Source organism: Cervus canadensis, chromosome 21 (assembly GCF_019320065.1).
Source record: "Cervus canadensis isolate Bull #8, Minnesota chromosome 21, ASM1932006v1, whole genome shotgun sequence".
NCBI classification, from domain to species: domain Eukaryota; kingdom Metazoa; phylum Chordata; class Mammalia; order Artiodactyla; family Cervidae; genus Cervus; species Cervus canadensis.
This window is the reverse complement of record NC_057406.1, coordinates 8,539,425-8,560,569: the sequence shown is the minus strand read 5'-3', so window position 1 is coordinate 8,560,569 and position 21,145 is coordinate 8,539,425. Positions and strand designations below refer to the sequence as shown.

The 21,145-nt window shown below is 39.8% G+C and overlaps 1 protein-coding gene across 1 annotated transcript in view; it reads right to left on the bottom strand.

Annotated features, from left to right (window-relative positions):
- ENTHD1 (ENTH domain containing 1) overlaps window positions 1–21,145 on the bottom strand; it is an 89,532-nt gene that overhangs the window by 59,339 nt on the left and 9,048 nt on the right. The window contains exon 3 of the mRNA XM_043440998.1: window positions 7,321–7,563. Coding sequence (XP_043296933.1) covers window positions 7,321–7,563 — 243 coding nt within the window. The remainder of the gene's footprint in view (window positions 1–7,320; window positions 7,564–21,145) is intronic.

Below are 21,145 nucleotides of genomic sequence, written 5' to 3'. Positions count from 1 at the left end.
TCTCCCAGCAGCTGAGGGAACAAGTGCCTTGATTTTGAAGCGGGAATCTGGGAAACACCATAGCATCCACTACAGATACCACCTCTGTGATTTCACTTTACTACTATATTTACTCACGACAAATGCTTCAGAGGGACAGTTTCTAGAAGCCACCTACATTGCTTATCACTACATCTTCAAACTTCCCATGTGGCGCAGTGGTAAAGCATCTACCTGCCAATGCAGGAGACGCAGGTTCAACCCCTGGATAGTGAGGATCCACTGGAGTATGAAATGGCAACCCACTCCAGTATTCTTGCCTGGGAAATATCATGGACAGATGATAAGCCTGGCGGGCTACAGTCCAGCAAAGTCACAAAGAGTCGGACACGACTGAGTGGCTGAGCGCGCATGTCTTCAAGCCAGAAAGGGTGCATCAAATTCTTCTCACTCTTGGAACCTGTCCAACTTCTTCTTCTAACACCAGCAAGAGCAGGGTGCCCCAACCCCTGCTCTGTTAGGAACCAGGCTGCACAGCAGGAGGTGAGTAAGCTAGCGAAGCTTCAGCTGCCACTCCCCGCTGCTCTCCATCACTCTCATTGCTGCCTGAGCCATCCCCTCCCCACGGAAAACTGTCTTCCACAGAACTGGTCCCTGGTGCCAAAAGGGTGGAGGATCATTGAGTTAGAGAAAATTCTGCTCATAAGGGGTTCGTGTGATTAGATTAAGCCCACCTGAATATTCCCTTTTTTGACATATAATGTAACATAATCACGGGAGTGATAATTCATCATAATTCACAGGTTATCCTCACATTCAAAAGAGAGGGGATTCAATAAAGGCAAGGGTCATTGAGGTCTATTCACAGAATTCTGCCTACCACAGTAGTCAAAATTACAAACTCTTTAAAAAATAGTATTTAATAGTTTGCTCTTTTTTTTTTGCTTAAGAAATCCTTCCCTATTCCAATGTGGAAAACATATTGTATATTTTCTTCTAAACATTCTGAATTTTTGCTTTTTCACTTTTAAGCCCTTAATTCCTCCAGGATACATTCTTGTGTGGGCTTCCCTGGTGGCTCAGATGGTAAAGAATCTGCCCGAAATGTGAGAGCCCTGGGTTCGGGAAGATCCCCTGAAGAAGGGAATGGGCAACCCACTCCAGTGTTCTTGCCTGGAGAATCCCATGGACAGAGGAGCCTGGTGAGCTACAGTCCATGGGGTTGCATAGAGTCAGACATGACTGACTAACACACACACACACACACTCACACACACTCTTGTGCACAATATGAGACAGAGACCTAATTTCACTTTTTCCAGCATGGGTAAATTAATTTATGGTACTGTGAAACAGTCCATCCCCTCCCCACCCGTGTGAAACACCCCCTCCGTCAGACACTAAGACAGCGCAGTTGTGCAGGCTTGTTTTCAGGGCTCTGTCGTTTGCTCCGCTGGCCACGCACCTACCCCTGCGTCACTACCACACTGCCATGATCAGAGCTCTTTGTTCTTGTGATCTGGAAGGGCAAGCTCTCCACCTTATTCTTCTTCAGGGACATTTTGGACATGCCTGACCTTCTGCTCCTTTCAGATGAGTTTTGGAATTAGCCGATCAAATTCTATGTTTAAAATCCTTTTGGGACTTTGATTTTAAATGTACTCAATCAGTGATTCTCAACTTGGGGCAATTTTTGTTCCCAAGAGACATCTGACCACATCTGCAGCAGACATTTCTGGTTCTCACAAAAGGAAGGGGTGTGAGATAATAGCATCTAGTGGGTATAGGCCAGAGATAAGGCTCAACAACCTACATTGCACAGGGCGGTCCCCACATCAAGGCGTTATCTGGCTTAAAATGTCAGTAGTACCAGGCTTTAGAAACCCTCCACTAAATTTGTGCAATTTGGAGACAACTGATACCAATTTTTTAGACTTTCAATAAAAAAATATAGATATAGATATATTTCATTATTTAATTAATTTAAATTTTTAGAAGATCCTTGGAGACTTCCCATACCTCTGGTGAGTCCAGAAATGTCTCAGTATATCATTTCTAGTCTTTAATTATTGTGCAATAAATGAGTTTCTTGGAGCTCCTCATAAGTGTTGTTACCAGAAGTAGACCTGAAATACTGTCAGTGAAACTTGGCACTAGCACAATTCCATTTTTATACAAACAATTTCTCTCTAGTTATTCATCTTCATATGTATTTGCATGGGTGGATGGATAGCAAGATGCCTAGAATTTACATTCATCTGATATTAATTATGGCTATTTCTGAGTGATTGGATTGGAAGTGATTAATTCTTTACAATGGGACTATTTTTTTTTTACAAGAATAAGGTGATTTTTCTGAAACAAAAGAAGAAAAATAATCAGACTAGAAGCAACTATTCTAAGATGTTAACAGTGGTTGGTTTAGGGTGGTAGAGGTATAAGCTGCTGTTTGTTTCTTTTTTGTATATTTATTTTTAAATTTAAAAAAAATCACTGCTTAAATGTTCATCAGTGTAAATGTCTTAGTACCAACCACACTTGAACCACACACTCTGCCATTGAGACTGTATGTGACAAAACCACCAAGTATGGTTCTGCATCAACTCTCCATAAATATAAAGTTCACTGTGGGAAAATGCTGGTGGTTTTTCTGTTTGTTTTTAATTTATGTGTGTTTGTTTATTTTCATGGTGGGTCTCCACTGCTTTGCATGGGCTTTCTCCAGTTGCAGCGAGTTGGGGCCACTCCCTCGTTGTGGTGCATGGGTTCTCATTGCAGTGATTTCTCTTGCTTTGGAGCATGGGCTCTGGGCACACAGGCTTCAGTAACTGTGGTGTACTCAGGACTCGTGGTTCACAGGCTCGAGAGCGCAGGCTCTATGGCTGTGGTGCACAGGCTTAGTTGCAACACGGGGAATCTTCCCAAACCAGGGATCGAACCTGTGTCCCTTGCATTGGCAGGCGGATTCCTATCCATTGTGCCAGCAGGGAAGTCCCACATGGGTATTTTTGTTTATTAAAGTATGACAACTGTTTTGAATTCTAACTTTTGGTTCAACAGGAATCATATGCAATTTTTAGGGAAACAGTTCCATGATGTAAGATGTTATTACATTTAACACAGGCCAGAGTAATCCTTCTCTGATACAGGTAACGTTCCATTGCAAAGACTAGTACCACTAAAGAGCTCTTCATAGAAGACTGGATGATCCACAGAGGTAATGCTTTGCTGGTCTAGTTGTAAGCAATGTCTCTGGTGATAGTTTTCATAATTATTACCTCTAAGAAAAGGCCCTAACTCTGATGCTTGCAGCTCAGAAAAGCTGAGTTATCACTGTGCTTTATATAGCTTTCTGTCTTGCCATCAAGCAGCACTTATCCTTCAGCTGATCTCTTCCTTCAAACAACAAAATCATCTAAACAAAAAATACCCAAGCTATCCACCCAAATTAAAACATGAGGAAAACATCCAGGAATAGGAAAAAAAAAAGAGTAGAAGCAGCTATGTGTGTATAACACCTTCTCTAAAGTATCTTTTTTCCCTTGCTAATTCACCACAAAGAAGTGAGGCACAGCTGTTTCAGCTCAGGATCCTAAAGCCAGGGTATCAGATTTCTAGCAATGCATTCAATTTTACATTTCATTATAACTAAATAATTCAGAAGCATCTTTAAATTCCTTCTGATGGAAATTTACCCTTATGAAACTATAACTTGCCTTCATTTTCTCTGACTCGAATGTTAGAGTCATTTTCGATTTCTGTCTTTCTTCTCCAATATATCATCTATGTATCCATTCCCTCTCTATATTCTATATTTAAACATTACCTTTTCCTCATTTCAATAACCCCTGAGCGGGTCCTAGATTGAAACAACTGTCTCCTAGAAAACTCCCCTCTAATTTGTAGCTCCTTCATTTCTACACAAAGCAATAAGAATTATCTTCCACCAACAGCTGTTTTCAGTAATAAGAAAGCTAAGTTCTGTGACTAAGCCGAACATCCCTTCTATTCTCCAAGGCCTACAATGGATCCTAGTTGCTAGTTGTATCAAACTGAAATTTCCAAATACTGCTCATAAACTGTATATATAAACTGTGTGGAGTACTCTCAACTATCTGCCCACATTTTTCTACATATAAAATTTATATTTTCTATTCCACTTAATCTGACAACCATGTATTACCATGATTAATTCATTTCTTGTATTCTTTCCCACTATGGTACGGACTATTTGTTGTCCCCTGTATTTATTCTCTCCTTCTTCCTTAACAATAGATTTTCTTTTCATCTGGGCACATGGCTGTTATATAAAGACTACATTTCTCAGCCCTTCCTGAAGCTAGGAGCATCCATGTAACTAAGTGCTAAACAATAAGAGTACGTAAGCCAAAATGTTACAGGCAATTTTCATAAATGTCCTTAAAGAGAAGGAGCATTCATATTTTCAACCCTTCCTCCTTCCTACTGGCTAGAAGGCAGATGTAATGGCTGGAGGCAAGCAGCCATCTTGGATCATAAAGTGGAAGTTACATGGTGAGTTTGGTGGAGCAACAAGACAGAAAGAGCCCTGACATCATGAAGAGCCATAGAATACCTAGAATACCTAGTTCTGGATTATTTTTAGAAGAGAGAAGTTCTTACTATGTTTACACCACCAGTTTTGTGGCCCTAATACTGTCACTCATGGGTGCCCCTAATTTTAACTGATCCACACATCTACAAGTTATCATTTGCTGTTTTTCCTGTCCCATTAATAATGCCTCCTAATAAATTTTCTTATGTTCCCCAGGCCCAGCCGCATTATCGGTTTTCTTTCTTCTTTTAAAATACAGTTTCAGATTCAAATGCCTACATGGATATGGTTAGTATTGCTAAGCTTACTTAATCCAATTTCTCTCTTTTTGAACACAAACACACACTTCTATATATCCCCTTTGTATGTATACGATACACAGTGATGGTAAATGAAATTTTAAAATCATGTAACAGATTTTTTAACAAACTTAGTACAGCTTTTATATCTAAAAAGTCATTATTCACTTTAAATCTTCACTACAAATGCACTTCAGTGATGCTGTCATCCACCAAAACTCTTTTTGAACATCTTTTTTTGAAACGGACAGAAAGTCTATCAGTGGATATAACCTCCGTAAGAGCAGAAATACACCTATATTTGTTTACCAGGGCTAGCCAATAGTATCTGGCACAAAGTATGCAGGAACATGTTTGTGGTATGAAAAAAAATGAATTGTAGCAAAACTTCATCATTTGCAGGTAGATTGATTTTTTTAAATAGTCAAAAGGTATTCAGAGCTCAGTCTAGCTGAATAATAAGCTATCATAAAGCTGGGACATACCAGTTTGGGTTCAAAAAAAGCAGTGACTATAAGGCAATAAGCTAGATTTTCTTATATGAATCATGAAAATGGCTCAGAGCTGAGCTACTTCTGCAGCAATTTAGGGATTCATCTCCTAAGTTGACGATGAAGGGTGCCAAGCTTTCTCCCGTCTCAGAGCATTTGCACCACTGTTTCCTCCGCCCAAAGATCCCAGATATACCTGGACAGTTCCCTCACTTCATTCAAGTCTCTGTTTAAATCTCCGCCTCCTCCAGAAGCATCTCCCTCACAACCTGACCTAAAATAAAGCCATTCCTGTCCCTCTCTGCCCTGTCACTGCTTCCCTTTGCTTTACAGGACTTGACACTATCTGACACAGGATTTTACATCTGTTTTATTTATGTGTGTTTAATATCTACCTCTGCCACTAGAATACTTGCTACATGATGAGAGGGGCTTTGTTTTATTTATTCACTGCTATCGCACCAAAGTTCTGCTAGATATCCAAATTTCAAATTATAAATTTAATAAATATATTTATAATGAAAGGAAGTAAGAGGAAAGCAAATGGAAGAAGGAAGAACAAAAATGGTAACAGAGAAGCAGCAAAAGGGATGTAGAAACTCTAGGTGAGTCATAATTGGTTATTTCACTCTGTTACTTCATTTTAGGTATCAGTTTGAATTTAAGGCTTCTATGAGAAAATTTCAGAATGTGTCTCTGGCTCTTTCAAGATTTATTTCAAAGGACCAGGTCCCCAAAGAAAAAGGTTCCACTACTTTTTAGAAGTATTTGGTTGGTATTTATTAATACTATTATAACTACAATGCCCATCTCTTTTACTATCTTTCAACTGCCCAGTCCACACCAGTACAAATGGAGTGAACATTTGTGACTTGTCAGAATAGTATTATACTTTAACGATTTTTAGCAGGATTGTTTTGTATTGGCACTAATATTAACATTTTAAATTTTCAATATTTAACTAACACCTGGAATATCTCTCTTTCAATATCTTGCTTAATATACTTACATGATAAAGCTGGGAGGCAGGCCTTTGAAAATGCTTTCAACTATGTGCTCCTATATGTATGTAACATATATATGTAACATATATAACATGCATATATATATATGTAACATATGTATATATTACTCCTACTATGCCCCTCACTATGGCACAAAGTGTAGCTGCTTTCAAGGGCCAGTTACCTAGGTCACATTTCACTAATATTTTTGCTTCTTCAAACTGTCCATTCTTTACACAATTTATTAACAGGATTTATACTGGATAAGTTAGAGCAAAATGGCATTCCTTTGTTGTTGTTTAGTCGCTAAGTTGTGTCTGAGTCTTTTTGACCACGTGGACTGTAGCCCGCCAGGCTCATCTGTCCATGGGATTTCCCTTTATGTTTCAGCAAATTCAGTAGAAAAGATAACTGCCTTTTCTTTCTGATTTCTATTAAAACATTATAAATAAGTGCCTTCTTTTCTAAGAAGAACTACTTTTCAGTGGTCCAGATTTAAAGTTTTAGGTAAAGGAAATAGTTATATAACATAGGGAACTTTCCTAGAAGAGTTTTAGAGCATTCTCAGAATTTGGAGGCACATTTTTTAATGTCAATGTCTTGATTTGTAGGATCAAAGAATGCAAATGTGTGCACACCCAGACCCCTAGTCTCTGAACACAGTTCTCCTTCATCTCCAGTTATGATTAACATCTTAAAACTCAATCAGGATGCCAAATAGGGTAGTACTAGTTTAATACCTTTAAAGCTCAAAAATATTTTATTTGAATCCCAGATAACTGCATTCAGAAAGTCATTAAATTTTCTACTGAACAGTATCCTTCATCACTGTTGTCTACACTATGATGTCTAATGTAGTAACAGTACTACTAATATAGCATTAATACTTCAGTACTAAAATCCAATGTTTTCTACTTTTTAGTTGTTCTTAAATGATATCTATTGCAGTTTAGGCCAACGCCCATTATACGTACTTTTATTATGTAGCCGTGCAACCTTAAGAAGCTTATTCTTCTTCTCTGAAACAGGAATTTCTGGTGTGGGGGCAGAAGCACACGCTGTTGGTGAGTTACCGGTACCAGGTAATCTTTTAGGAAATGTCATAGAGTAGGAGGTACGCCGTCTAGTCCGACATGCTACCTCCCTCTCTCTATGTAGCAACTGTTCATCCATCAGCAACGTTATAACTTGTTTTGATTTTTCCCGGATATAATAACCTGAAAAATACATTAATTGGCTTAGAAAATTTTAATTAAGGCTACCATAAACTTTTATTCTAAGAAAAAATAAGCAAAGTGTAAAAACCTTTAGCAAATGTAGAGGGAAATCCAAATTTCATTAGAATTGTCAATGACTATACTCCTATTCTTACACTTTAAGAAGTAAGCATATGATGAAATCACATCATACACTGGCATTACATTTTTCATCTTAAACATGCTATTGGATTTTTCTTTTGAAAGCACCACATTATTTATTTAATTTTTCAAATTGGCATTGAGCACTACCTAATACTGTACTATATAGGTGTCTGTTTACTTGTTTATTGGTTTCTCACCTAGAATATAAGCTCCATGAGGACAGAGACTCTTTAGTGTCTAGAAGAATGATTGGCACACAGTAAGTGATGGCACACAGTAAGTGAAAGTGAAAGTCCCTTAGTTGTGTCCAACTCTTTGCGACCCCATGGACTATACGGTCCATGGAATTCTCCAGGCCAGAATGCTGGAGTGGGTAGCCTTTCCCTTCGCCAGGGAATCTTCCCAACCCAGGGATTGAACCAAGGTCTCCCACATTGCAGGCGGATTCTTTACCAGCTGAGCCACAAGGGAAGCCAAAGAATACTGCAGTGGGCAGCCTAACCCTTTCTCCCACAGATCTTCCCGACCCAGAAATCGAACTGGGGTCTCCTGCATTGCAGGCAGATTCGTTACCAATTGAGCTATCAGGGAAGCCCATAGTAAATACTTAATGAATATTTACTGAGTGAATGAATCAATAAAGGAGGAAATTACCAAAAAAGTCTCCATTTTCTTCTTGATGCAGTGTAAATGGTGCCAGACAGATGAAAAATTCTGGTTGCCACTTTACAACTTAGCTGCCTGAGAAAGTTATTTGGCCTGAAATAATTTCTTAGAACCTTCCTAATTGGAAAAGGTTTAAACTAGAAATTATGGGGCAGATATGGAACATTCTACTCAGAGTCTACATGGATGGGTGGCTTTGAGGACAGCTGCAATAATTCAAAGGGAGAAGCAAGTACCTTGAGCAGAATGTCAAACACAAGGATGAGGGGCTTCTCCCCACAGCCTCCGGGCTCCTTCCTGAGGAGCAGCCTGCAGCATCAGGACAGTGGGGCCACAGCACTTCACAGAAAATTGGGAAGAAATCATCCCGAAGTGAACTTCCCATTCAGGGATGCCCACTGCCCTGGCCACCTCCCATCATCCCCAAGATACTGGAGAGTAGGAACCTGGATGTTTTAAAGGATCAGAGTTGAAAGTGAAAAGATTCAATAACCCAATAAACCTGCTTCAATGATGAGGTAAATAATAACAATAGTAATAAGATGGCATCTACTTACTTCTTACCAATACATTATCGAAAAGGATAAGTCCATAGTACTAAAATATAATGGGCTTCCCTGGTGGCTCAGTGGTAAAGAATCTGTGTGCCAATGCAGGAGACATGGGTTCGATCCCTGGGTTGGGAAGATCCCCTGGAGAAGGAAATGGCAACCCATTCCAGTATTCTTGCCTGGGAAATCCCATGGACAGAGGAGCCTGGAGGGCTACAGTCCATGGGGTCGCAAAAGAGTCGGGACATGATTTAGCACCTAAACAACAACAACAAACTAAAATAGAATAGTACTGAAAATAGTTAGGCAGCAACTGCTTTGTGTTTGAAAAAAGAGAGAATAGTGAAGGGGACTGAAGAGGGGGAGAGAGAAGCAGGGAAGGAGAAAGAGACAAAGAGAAGAGAGGAAGGAGAGAGAAAACAGATTATCTGAAATAGGGAATTAAACTACACAACAGATCAACAGCCAGATACTACATAAGACCTACCAAGATGGAAAGCTTGTTAGTTGAGGTGAAGGTTAAAACAAAAACAAAGCTATATACCATTTCATTGGGAATCTTTTGGTTCTTAGTGACAGAACCTCAATTTGAACTGGTTGTGGGAAAATCAGGGGTTGCAACTGGGCTACAGATATAAACGAACAAACACTAGAAAACTGCCGGCACCCTCACCCAACCACCTCTGCTTCCCTCTGGGTAATGCCTTTTCTCTTCTCACAGGTCCGCTTCTTCAATCTGGATGTGGAAAAGGCCACAGACTGCTCCACATTCACTCCTCAGGCTGTGTCACCTGAGAAGTCTCCTTCTTCATTCATTCAAATTTGAAAATTCTAGGAGAATGACACTGAGTGGCCCAGCTTGAAAGTCACCTACCCGTCACCATGGCCAGAGAGTAGGATGCTACCACTGGCAATCCCCATTAGAAAGACGCTGGATTAAAATGAGTGAAATAATGCCATTTGCAGCAACAATGATGGACCTAGAGAATGTCATACTGAGTGAAGTCAGTCAGACAGAGAAGGAGAAATATCATTTGGCATCCCTTACATGTGGGATCTAAAGAGAAATGATACAAACGAACTTATGAAACAGAGACTTACAGACTTAAGAGAAGAAAATTATGGTTGCTGGGCTGGGGTAGGGGGGAGAATGGGAGAAGGGAGAGTTAGGGAGTTTGGGATGGACATGTACATATTACATTTAAAATGGATAACCAACAAGGATCTACTGTATAGCACATGGAACTCTGCTCAATGGTATGTGACAAGCTGGATGAGAGGAAGGTTCGTGAGAGAATAGATACATGTATATGTATGGCTGAGTCCTTTTACTGCTCATCTGAAACTACCAAAACATTGTTTGTTAGTTGGCTTTACCCCAATACAAAAGAAAAAGTTTTTAAAAAATCCTTAAATTTTGTACCCATATGAACTGATGGACATTCACTAAACTTATGGTGGTAATCATTTAATGATGTATGTAAGTATGCTGTATATCTTAGACAGTGCTTCTGGCAGGTGGGTTCTTTACCACTAGTGCCACCTCAGAAGTCCCATACGTCAAATACATCTCAATAAAACTAGAAGAAAAAATTTAAAAAAAAAAAAAAGACACAGTGGAGTGAAAGGAGGATCAACAGGATAGAAAAATGAATGAGGAAAAAGCCAGTATGAACAACCCTCCCAAACTCAAAGGATGAGAACATGCAAATCTCTAGATCAACTATGCAACAGGCAATTCTCAAGGACGTTAACTTATGCAGTCGTTTAACCGTTTCCTGTACACTTTAAGTTTCAGGAAATATTCTAAGTAGTGGGGGCACTGGTGAGGAAAAGACAGACAAGGTCCCTTATGAAGATAATTTCAGATAAAAATTAATGTTTTACAGGAAATGAAGGAGAGAGATGTGCTAACACCAATTCAGGATGCAGTCAAGGGAAGTCTTACTGAGGAAGTTACATATCAGCTGAGGCTTAAACAGCAAGAAAAAGCCAGCTGCGCAGACCTGCACACAGAGAGCTCCTGGCAGAGGGAACAACCCAGATTTCGCTTCTTCAGGAAAGCCTCCTACTGAGAGATAACAACCCCTTTCCACCTCACCCTACACATACCTCAGGGCCTCACGTCACATTAGGCCCTACCTTCACACACTCACTGGAGAAGGAAATGGCAACCCACTCCAGTACTCTTACCTGGAAAATTCCATGGATGGAGGAGCCTGGTAGGCTCCAGTCCATGGGGTCGCAGAGTTGGACATGACTGAGCAACTTTGCTCACTTTCACTTTCACACACTCACAGCACCAACACTTGTCTTTCAGAGGCTTCCACGGTTTGTAACTGTCTGGGTGATAAATGTCTTTTTCCTCCATTAGAGTACAGTATCCATGAAGGCCAAAACTATCCTTGTTCGCTTAAGAGAAACGTAAGAAACATTTGTATGTTTCACAAGTTGGAAACAAGATTGCTGGGAGAAATATCAGAAACCTCAGATATGCAGATGACACCACCCTAATGGCAGAAATTGAAGAGGAACTGAAGAGACTCTTGATGAAGGTGAAAGAGGAGAGTGAAAAATCTGGCTTGAACCTCAATGTTAAAAAAACTACCATCACTTCACTTCATGGCAAATGTTGTTCAGTCGCCCAGTCGTGTCCAACTCTTTGCAACCCCATGGACTGCAGCATGCCAGGCTTCCCCCAGGCTTTACCCACTAAGTCACGGGGAAGCCCAGTCTATACGGTGAAAGAAATCAAATAGTCATTGCCTCTAGGAAAAAGGGAGGACTGACTGGAAAGAGTAATAAAGGAAGTTTCTGGGATGATGAAAATGTTCTTTGAGTGGGTGTTGGATATGTTTATCAACATTTGCCAAACTGTACACTTAAGATATGTGTGTTTTAGAGTATATAAATTATATCTCAATAAAGCACTATAAGCATTAAAGATATACTTTAAAAATAATTTATAGTAAAGAAATGGAAAATATTGTTATTAAAGGAGTCAGTTATCGCTTTTATATTTTTTATATTCCTAAAAGAAAGTCAAATGCTATAAATTTGCTGAAAGTATAAATATATAAAGGTATTAATCATCCATTCACCAAATACCTATTGGGTGATCCTACACCCAGGCATCGTACTAAGTACTAGGAACACTATTACCACCCTTAAGAAAATCAAGTTTGGGGAACTTCCCTGGTGGCTCAGTGGTTAAGGATCTGTCTTCCAATGCAGGGTACGTGGTGGGTTTGATCCCTGGTCAGGGAACAATGATCCCACGCGCCATGGGGCAACTGAGCCTGCACGCCACAACTACTGAAGCCCAGGTGCTGCAACAAAGATCCCAAGAACCACAATGAAGACCCAACACACCAAAAATAAGGAAATAAATATTTTTTTAAAAAAAGAAAAGAAATTCAAGTTTTGTCAGGGATACAGACACGGATATCAGTGTACTCTGACAGAGGTATACAGACACTGGACATAAAGGAGAGAATGGTACACTCTCCCTGAGGATGTCAAGGAGATTCAGGACTCTTGAATCAACTATGGAAACATGGCATCTCTTCTGATGAGTTTGAGCCTTACATGTAATGGGGCCCTAAGTCAAAGATAAAAGAAAACTGGCCAGTCATGCCAGCTGTATCGAGTTACTTGCCCAAATTAGTTATACTTGAGTGAAGGATTTTTGTTTTAATTGGAGGATAACTGCTTTACAATATTGTGTTGGTCTCTGTCATACATCAACATGAATCAGCCATAGGTGTACATATGTCCCCTCCCCCTTGAATCTCCCTCCCACCTCCCACTCCATTCCACCCCTCTAGGTTGTCACAGACCATGAGATTTGAGCTTCCTGCGAGTGAAGGACTTTTTAAGCCTTTACATCCTATACTCTCTACAAGTAAAGAGTATAAGGGGGACATTTCTCATACCATGCATAAGTACCTAGTACTTATACCATTTCTTATACATTTCTTGACCTAAATAACTCTGAAACATGCAACAAAGGATAAACTGCTCAGCTCCTGCTCCAGATTAGTGAACAGAGCTAGTTCAGTTCTTAGGTCCTTCCTATCTGCTATGTGTAACTAATTAAATGCTTGGTCAAGTCTGGAGACAGACACATGTTGACAAGACAGAGTAGAAGTGTGACGAGCATCAGGAGGATGGGGATAATATCATTCATTCATTCACCAATACACTGCAGTAGTTAAGAACATGGATTCTGAAATCGAAACACCTAGATTGTAATCCTGGCTCTGTCACTAACTAGCAATGTGCAAAAGTAATTGCAGTTTTGCACTGTTGAAATTTGCTGTTTGATATTGGAATATAGTCTTAAATAAATGTGGTTATGTTTCAGTTCAGTTCAGTTCAATTGCTCAGTGTGTCTGACTCTTTGCGACCCCATGAATCACAGCACGCCAGGCCTCCCTGTCCATCACCAACTCCCAGAGTCCACCCAAACCCATGTCCATTGTGTCGGTGATGCCATCCAACCATCTCATCCTCTGTCGTCCCCTTCTCCTCCTGCCCTCAATCTTTCCCAGCATCATGGTCTTTTCAAATGAGTCAGCTCTCTGCATCAGGTGGCCAAAGTATTGGAGTTTCAGCTTCAACATCAGTCCTTCCAATGAACACTCAGGACTGATCTCCTTTAGGATGGACTGGTTGGATCTCCTTGCAGTCCAAGGTACTCTCAAGGGTCTTCTCCAACACCACAGTTCAAAAGCATCAATTCTTCGGCACTCAGCTTTCTTTATACTCCAATTCTCACATCCATACACGACTACTGGAAAAACCAGAGCCTTGACTAGACGGACCTTTGTTGGCAAAGTAATGTCTCTGCTTTTTAATATGCTGTCTAGGTTGGTCATAACTTTCCTTCCAAGGAGCAAGCGTCTTTTAATTTCACGGCTGCAATCACCATCTGCAGTGATTTTGGGACCCAGAAAAATAAAGTCAGCCACTGTTTCCACTGTTTCCCCATCTATTTCCCTTGAAGTGATAGGACGGGATGCCATGATCTGTTTTCTGAATGTTGAGCTTTAAGCCAACTTTTTCACTCTCCTCTTTCACTTTCATCAACAGGCTCTTTAGTTCTTCTTCACTTTCTGCCATAAGGGTGGTGTCGTCTGCATATCTGAGGTTATTGATATTTCTCCCGGCAATCTTGATTCCAGCTTGTGCTTTCTCCAGCCCAACGTTTCTCATGATGTACTCTGCATATAAGTTAAATAAGCAGGGTGACAACATACAACCTTGACATACTCCTTTTCCTATTTGGAACCAGTCTGTTGTTCCATGTCCAGTTTGAACTGTTGCTTCCTGACCTGTATACAGGTTTCTCAAGAGGCAGGTCAGATGGTCTGGTATTCCCATCTCTTTCAGAATTTTCCAGTTTATTGTGATCCACACAAAGGCTTTGGCATAGTCAATAAAGCAGAAGTAGATGTTTCTCTGGAACTCTTTTGCTTTTTTGATGATCCAGCGGATGTTGGCAATTTGATCTCTGGTTCCTCTGCCTTTTCTAAAACCAGCCTGAACATCTGGAAGTTCACGGTCCACGTATTGCTGAAGCCTGGCTTGGAGAATTTTGAGCATTACTTTACTAGTGTGTGAGATGAGTGCAATTGCGCAGTAGTTTGAGCATTCTTTGGCATTACCTTTCTTTGGAATTGGAATGAAAACTGACCTTTTCCAGTCCTGTGGCCACTGCTGAGTTTTCCAAATTTGCTGGCATATTGAGTGCAGCACTTTCACAGCATCATCTTTTTTTTTATTTTAATGTGCATTTCTTGCTTTATGATTTTTTGCTAATGACTTATTACTTGCTCTGTATTTTATATGTATTTTAGACTATGAAAACAATGTTAGACAAAAAGCAAATTTGAGCAATTTTCTTATTCAAGTTCAAAATGGGTCATAAAGCAGAAGAGACAACTTGCAATATGAGCAACGCATTTGAACCAGGAACTGCTAATGAACATACAGTACAGTGGTGATTTGAGAAGTTTTCAAAGGAGACGAGAGCCTTGAAGATAAGGAGTGTGGTAGCTGGCCATCAGAAGTTGACAACAATGAACTGAGAGCAATCATCAAAGCTGATCCTCTTACAACTACATGAGAAGCTGCCAAAGAACTCAACATTGACCATTCTACAGTCATTTGGCATTTGAAGCAAACTGGAAAGGTGAAAAAAGCTCCATAAGTGAGTGTCTCATAAGCTGACCAAAAATGAAAAAAAAAAAAATCATTTTGAAGCATCTTATTCTCTTATTCTATGCAACAATAGCTAACCATTTCCCAATCAGATTGTGGCATTCAATGAAAAGTGGATTTTATCCAACAATTGGCGACGACCAGCTCAGTGACTGAAACGAGAAGAAGCTCTAAAGCACTTTCCAAAGCCAAATTTGCACCAAAAAAAGGTCATGGTCACTGTTAGGTGGTGTGCTGCCAGTCTGATCCACTACAGCTTTCTGAATCCCAGTGAAATCATTAAATCTGGGAAGTATGCTCATAAATCGATGAGATACACTGAAAACGCCAACGCCTGCAGCCAGCAGTGGTCAGTAGAATGGGTCCACTTCTCCACAACAACACCCGACCACAGGTCACACAAATAATGCTTCAAAAGTTGAATGAATTGGGCTACAAAGTTTTGCCTCATCCACCATATTTACCTGACCTCTCGCCAACTGACTGACACTTCTATAAGCATCTCAAAGCTTTTTGCAAGGAAAATGCTTCCACAACCAGCAAGAGGCAGAAAACACTTTCCAAGAGTTCGTCGAATCCTGAGGCACAGATTTTAAAAGTCATGTATTTATTTTAAATGTTTTGAGATAAACAATTTGACTCATTGCTTTAAATTTACTTCACCTGAAAAGCTGTCTGGAGGTTGAAGAAAACCATATTGAGAACATTATTTGAAAATGTTAATGTACTATTTCCAAGTAAGTTTCTCTCATTTCCCAGTTTTCCTGACTTCTCAACTTTTTTCCCCAGTAGTATCACTATTATTAATTATTGAGCATGTTCTTTGTGATAGGCACCGTTGTAACGTTGGTGATGAAGCCTGGACAAAACAGACACAGAATGTTCCTGCCCTTGTGAAACTTACTTTCCAGCGGAGAAGATAAATCATAAATAATAAGATAAAACATACCAACATCTGATAAGAAATATCATGAAGAAAAAGAAAACAGAAGGTGCAAACCATATCAGTGCAAAGAGTGGGCAGGGCTGCTTTTTTGTAAATAGGGTAGATCTAGAAGCCTGCATGGGCTTCCCCAGTAGCTCAGCTGGTAAAGAATCCGCCTGCAATGCAGGAGACCCTGGTTTGATTCCTGGGTTGTGAAGATCCCCTGAAGAAAGAATAGGCTACCCACCCAGTATTCTTGGGCTTCCCTGGTGGCTCAGATGGTAAAGAATCTGCCCACAATACAGGAGACCTGGGTTTGATCCCTGGGTTAGGAAGATCCCCTGGAGGAGGGCATGGCAACCTACATCAGTATTCTTGCCTGGAGAATCCCCATGGACAGAGGCTACAGTCCATGGGGGTCACAAAGAGTCAGACACGACTGAGTGACTCAGCACAGCACAGAAGCCTGCACTAATAAGATGACTTTTTGAGCAGAGATCTGAAGGATACAGAAAGCACTGCAGGTATCTGAGGACTCCAGGCAAAGGAAACAGCAAGTATAAAGACCATGGAAGAAAAAGAAGACTTTTTTCTATAATATCTTCTACTTTTATCTTTTCTCTGGTCTCTTCTTGATAACCTGTATCTAGGGTATGATCCAGCTGTAGATTACTTGGGTCACTACAATTTTTCCTAGATTAATTACTCCCTACAGACTTCACTCTGCTTTTTTTCTTCTCTGATTGAACAAAATCATTCTTACCAAGCAGTTTTTCAAGGATCACATTCCTTTCTTCAAGTCTCTGGCTATTTTTATGACTTCCATTCAATGAAAATTTACCGATCATTTAACATATGGTATATACCCTCAGAATTTAGATAAGGACAGATATACATAGTAGATAAGATACACTATAAAAAATACCACTCTGATATTATGCGGAAACTGCTGTAGCAATTATTTCTGCCCAGTGAAGATAGGAAGAGAGTTGGGGGGTACAAAGGAAGAGGCTTCGGAGCTAGGATCTGAAGACCAAATAGGAGTTCAAAGAGCAGATATCAAGGAAAGAATATTACAGGGAAGAAGAAACATCTTAAGTACAAGTAGAGGTGTATAAGCAAATAACATATCAGGATTGCTTGGTGATACAATTCACTAGATTGAAAACTAAAGAAATGAGTAGAAAGGTAGATTGGGAACACATTAACAGTCCTGACATCATCATGAGAACCAGTCGTTTTGAACTATTTCAATAGCACATCTCATCAATAACAAAGTTTTACACATGTATCCACCCCCTAAATATATATATATATATATATATATTTATTTATGTATATATGAATTATCTCAAGAGCTACTATTCTAATATGTTACACTCACTAGAGAACAAACAGAAACAGGGAAGTGTATAAAACATAAAATAAGTAATATTTTCCCCAATGCAATAGTTTTTCATTAATTTTTATTAAATTAGTAGTGTGCACCAATGTTATCGATAACTAATATGCCTTCCATAATCAACAAATGAATATGCAGTTGACCCTTGAACAACATGGGTTTGAACTGCGTGTATTCACTTAAATGTGGACTTTTTTCCCAAGAAATATGTACTATGATACCACACAATCCACTGCTGAGTGAACCTGAGAACGTGAAACTGAAAATAGGCTGTAAAGTTATGTGCAGATTTTCCACTGTTCATTGGAGGGGAAGAGTGTCAGCGCCCTAACCCCCAAGTTGTTCAAGGGTCACCTGTAGTATGCTTCTGCTGACAATTCAGTTCTAACTTGCCTTTTTTTTTTTTTTTTGCTGTCTTGATGCTAACAAAGTGAGTTTTTATAAAGTCCAACACAGCACAGTTGTACTTCTTTAATCCTAAGCTCAAACGTTAGGTAATCTGAAAGACAGTGTATTCAAACATAACCATACATATGATACTTTGTACATATAAAAAGAATAAATGAATAAATAGATTTTCCTGTATATTGATAATTGCATGCTTATCTACTTTACCTCTCAAAATAGCTCATAAGCTCTTCAAAGCAATGGCTGACCCTCTCTTTCCATTTAAAAAGATATTATCATAGTGGTAAATACAGTAATAACATAGCCGTTTTGTGAAGTACAAAAATGATTATACCCCATTCATCATTATCCAAAAAATTATGCCTTTTTAAAACCTAACTCTTGGGGAAAAACAAATATCACATACTCCAGGTGGCGCTAGTGGTAAATAACCCACCTGCCAATGTAGGAGACAAGAGGCTTGAGTTCGACCCCTGGGTCGGGAAGATCCCCTGGAGAAGGGAATGGCAACCCACTCCAGTATTCTTGCCAATGGACAGAGAAACCTTTCTATAGGGTCACAAAGAGTTGGACACAACTGAAGCAACTTAGTACACACACAACGCATATATATGGAACCTAGAAAGACGGTACTGATGAAATTATTTGCAGGGCAGCAGGACTTCCCTGGTAGCTCAACTGGTAAAGAATCCCCCTGCGATGCAGGAGACCCCAGTTTGATTCCTGGGTCGGGAAGATCTGCTGGAAAAGGAATAGGCTACCCACTCCAGTATTCTTGGGCTTCCCTGGTGGCTCAGCTGGTAAAGAATCCGCCTGCAATATGGAAGACCTAGGTTTGATCCCTGGGTTGGGACGATCCCCTGGAGAAGAGAATGGCTACTCACTCCAGTATTCTGGCCTGGAGAATTCCATGGACTATTCCATGGGGTCACAAAGAGTCGGACATGACTGAGGGACTTTCACTTTCACTGCAGACAGACATAGAAAACAGACTTATGGACACGGGGGTAGGAAAGAAGGAAGGAGGAGGGTGGGATGTATGCAGAGAGTAACAGCTATGGCTTTTCCAGTAGTCATGTACGGATGTGAGAGCTGGACTAATAAGAAAGCTGAGCACCGAAGAATTGATGCTTTTGAACTGTGGTGTTGGAGAAGACTCTTGAGAGTCCCTCGGACTGCAAGGAGATCAAACCAGTCAGTCCTAAAGGAAATCAACTCTTAATATTCATTGGAAGGACTGATGCTGAAGCTGAAGCTCCAATACTTGGGCCACCTGATGTGAAGAACTGACTCACTGGAAAAGACCCGAATGCTGGGAAAGATTGCAGGCGGGAGTAGAAGAGGATGTCAGAGGATGAGTTGGTTGGATGGCATCACCGACTCGATGGACATGAGTTTGAGCAAGCTCCAGGAGCTAGTGATGGACAGGGAAGCCTGGTGTGCTGCAGTCCATGGGGTCGCAAAGAGTCGGACACAACTGAGCGACTGAACTGTACTGAACCGAACTAAACACGGAAACTTATATTACCATATTCAAAATAGAGAGCCAATGGGAATTTGCTCTATGACTCAGGGAACTCAAACTGGGGCTCTAACACCCTAGAGGGGTGGGACGGGGAGAGAGATGGGTGGGAGGTTCAAGAGGGAGGCGACATATATATACCCATGGCTGATTCATGTCTCTGTGTGGCAGAAACTAACACAATTCTGTAAAACAGTTATCCTTCAATTAAAAAATAAATTTAAAATTAAAAATAAAAAGAAAGAGTTAATATCTGTAATTTTGAATCATCTCCTTAAAGAAAAAAAATAAACCTAACTCTTGGGCTCGCAAAATTTTAATTAGTATTTAATTTTAATAATAAATTTAACCCTAATAGAAGCTGATGCCTTTGTAATTTCTGGATTAAGTAGTACAGCATGCTCAAAACCCAAGAAGATATTCCCCAGTTTTATCATCAAGCCTCAACCTGACCTACAATAAGCACTTAAAAAAAGATGACACACACCAGGACCAAGTGGGATTTCTGCTAAAAATGCAAGGGAAACAGGGGAAAATACATAACATCAACTGATGCAGAAAAGGCACCTGACAAAAGTCAACACCCTATCCTGAGAAAGATGCTCAACAGACTAGGAACAGGAGAGAACTCCAGCAACCTTATAAAGAGTACTTATGAAAAACCCATCCCTAATATCATACTCGGGGCCTCCCCAATGACTCAATGGGAAAGAATCTGCCTGCAATGCAGGAGATTCAGTTTCAATCCCTGGGTTGGGAAGACCCCCTGGAGGAGGAAATGACAACCCACTCCAGTATTCTGCCTGGAAAATCCCATGGACAGAGGAGCCTGGTGGGCTACAGTCCACGGGGTCGCAAAGAGTCAGACACGACTGAGCACATGACAGATGGAACATCATACTTAATGGTGAAAGACTGAAAGCTCTTAAGATCAGGAACAAGACAAGAATGTCTGTTCTCACCATTTCTATTCATCATTGTACAGGAGGTTTTAGACAAAGCAACTAAGAGAGAAAAAGAAATAAGAGGCTTCCAGAGTAGAAAGGAAGAAGTAAAATTATCTCTATTTGCAGATAACATAATCTTGTATGTAGGAAATTCAAAGAAATCTATTAAAAAAAAAAAAAGGCGAAAACACCCCAAAAGTATTCTAGTTAACAGTTATTACAGAAAATATTATAGCAGAGTAATAAAATACAAGATTAATATACAAAAATCAGATGACCAGCTGAAATTCTACACATTAGCAATGAAAAATCTGAAAATGAAATTAAGAAAACAATTTTTTGTGGGTTTTTTTGGGGGGGGGGTGGTCTGTGCAAGATCTTAGTTCCCATACTTACTGCAGTAGAAGTGTAGAGTCTTAACCACTGGACCTCCACAGAAGTACCCATCATTTCATTTATAGTAGTACCAAAAAAAAAGCAGAAATAAATTTTAACAAAAGAAATAAAACTTGTACAATGAATACTACAAAACATGTTTGAAAGAAATGAAAGAAGACCTAAATAAAAGGAATGATTTCCTATGTTTATGAATTTGAGGAAATAACATTATTTATATGGCAATATTCCTGAAATTGATCTTCAGACTGAACATAATGTCAAACAAAATTCTAGATGTCTTTTTTGAAGAAATTGACAAGCTGATGCTAAACTTGATATGGAAATGCAAGGAACCCAGAACAGTCGTAACAATACCAGAAAAGAACAAAGTTGGAGCTGGAAATAAGGTCATAT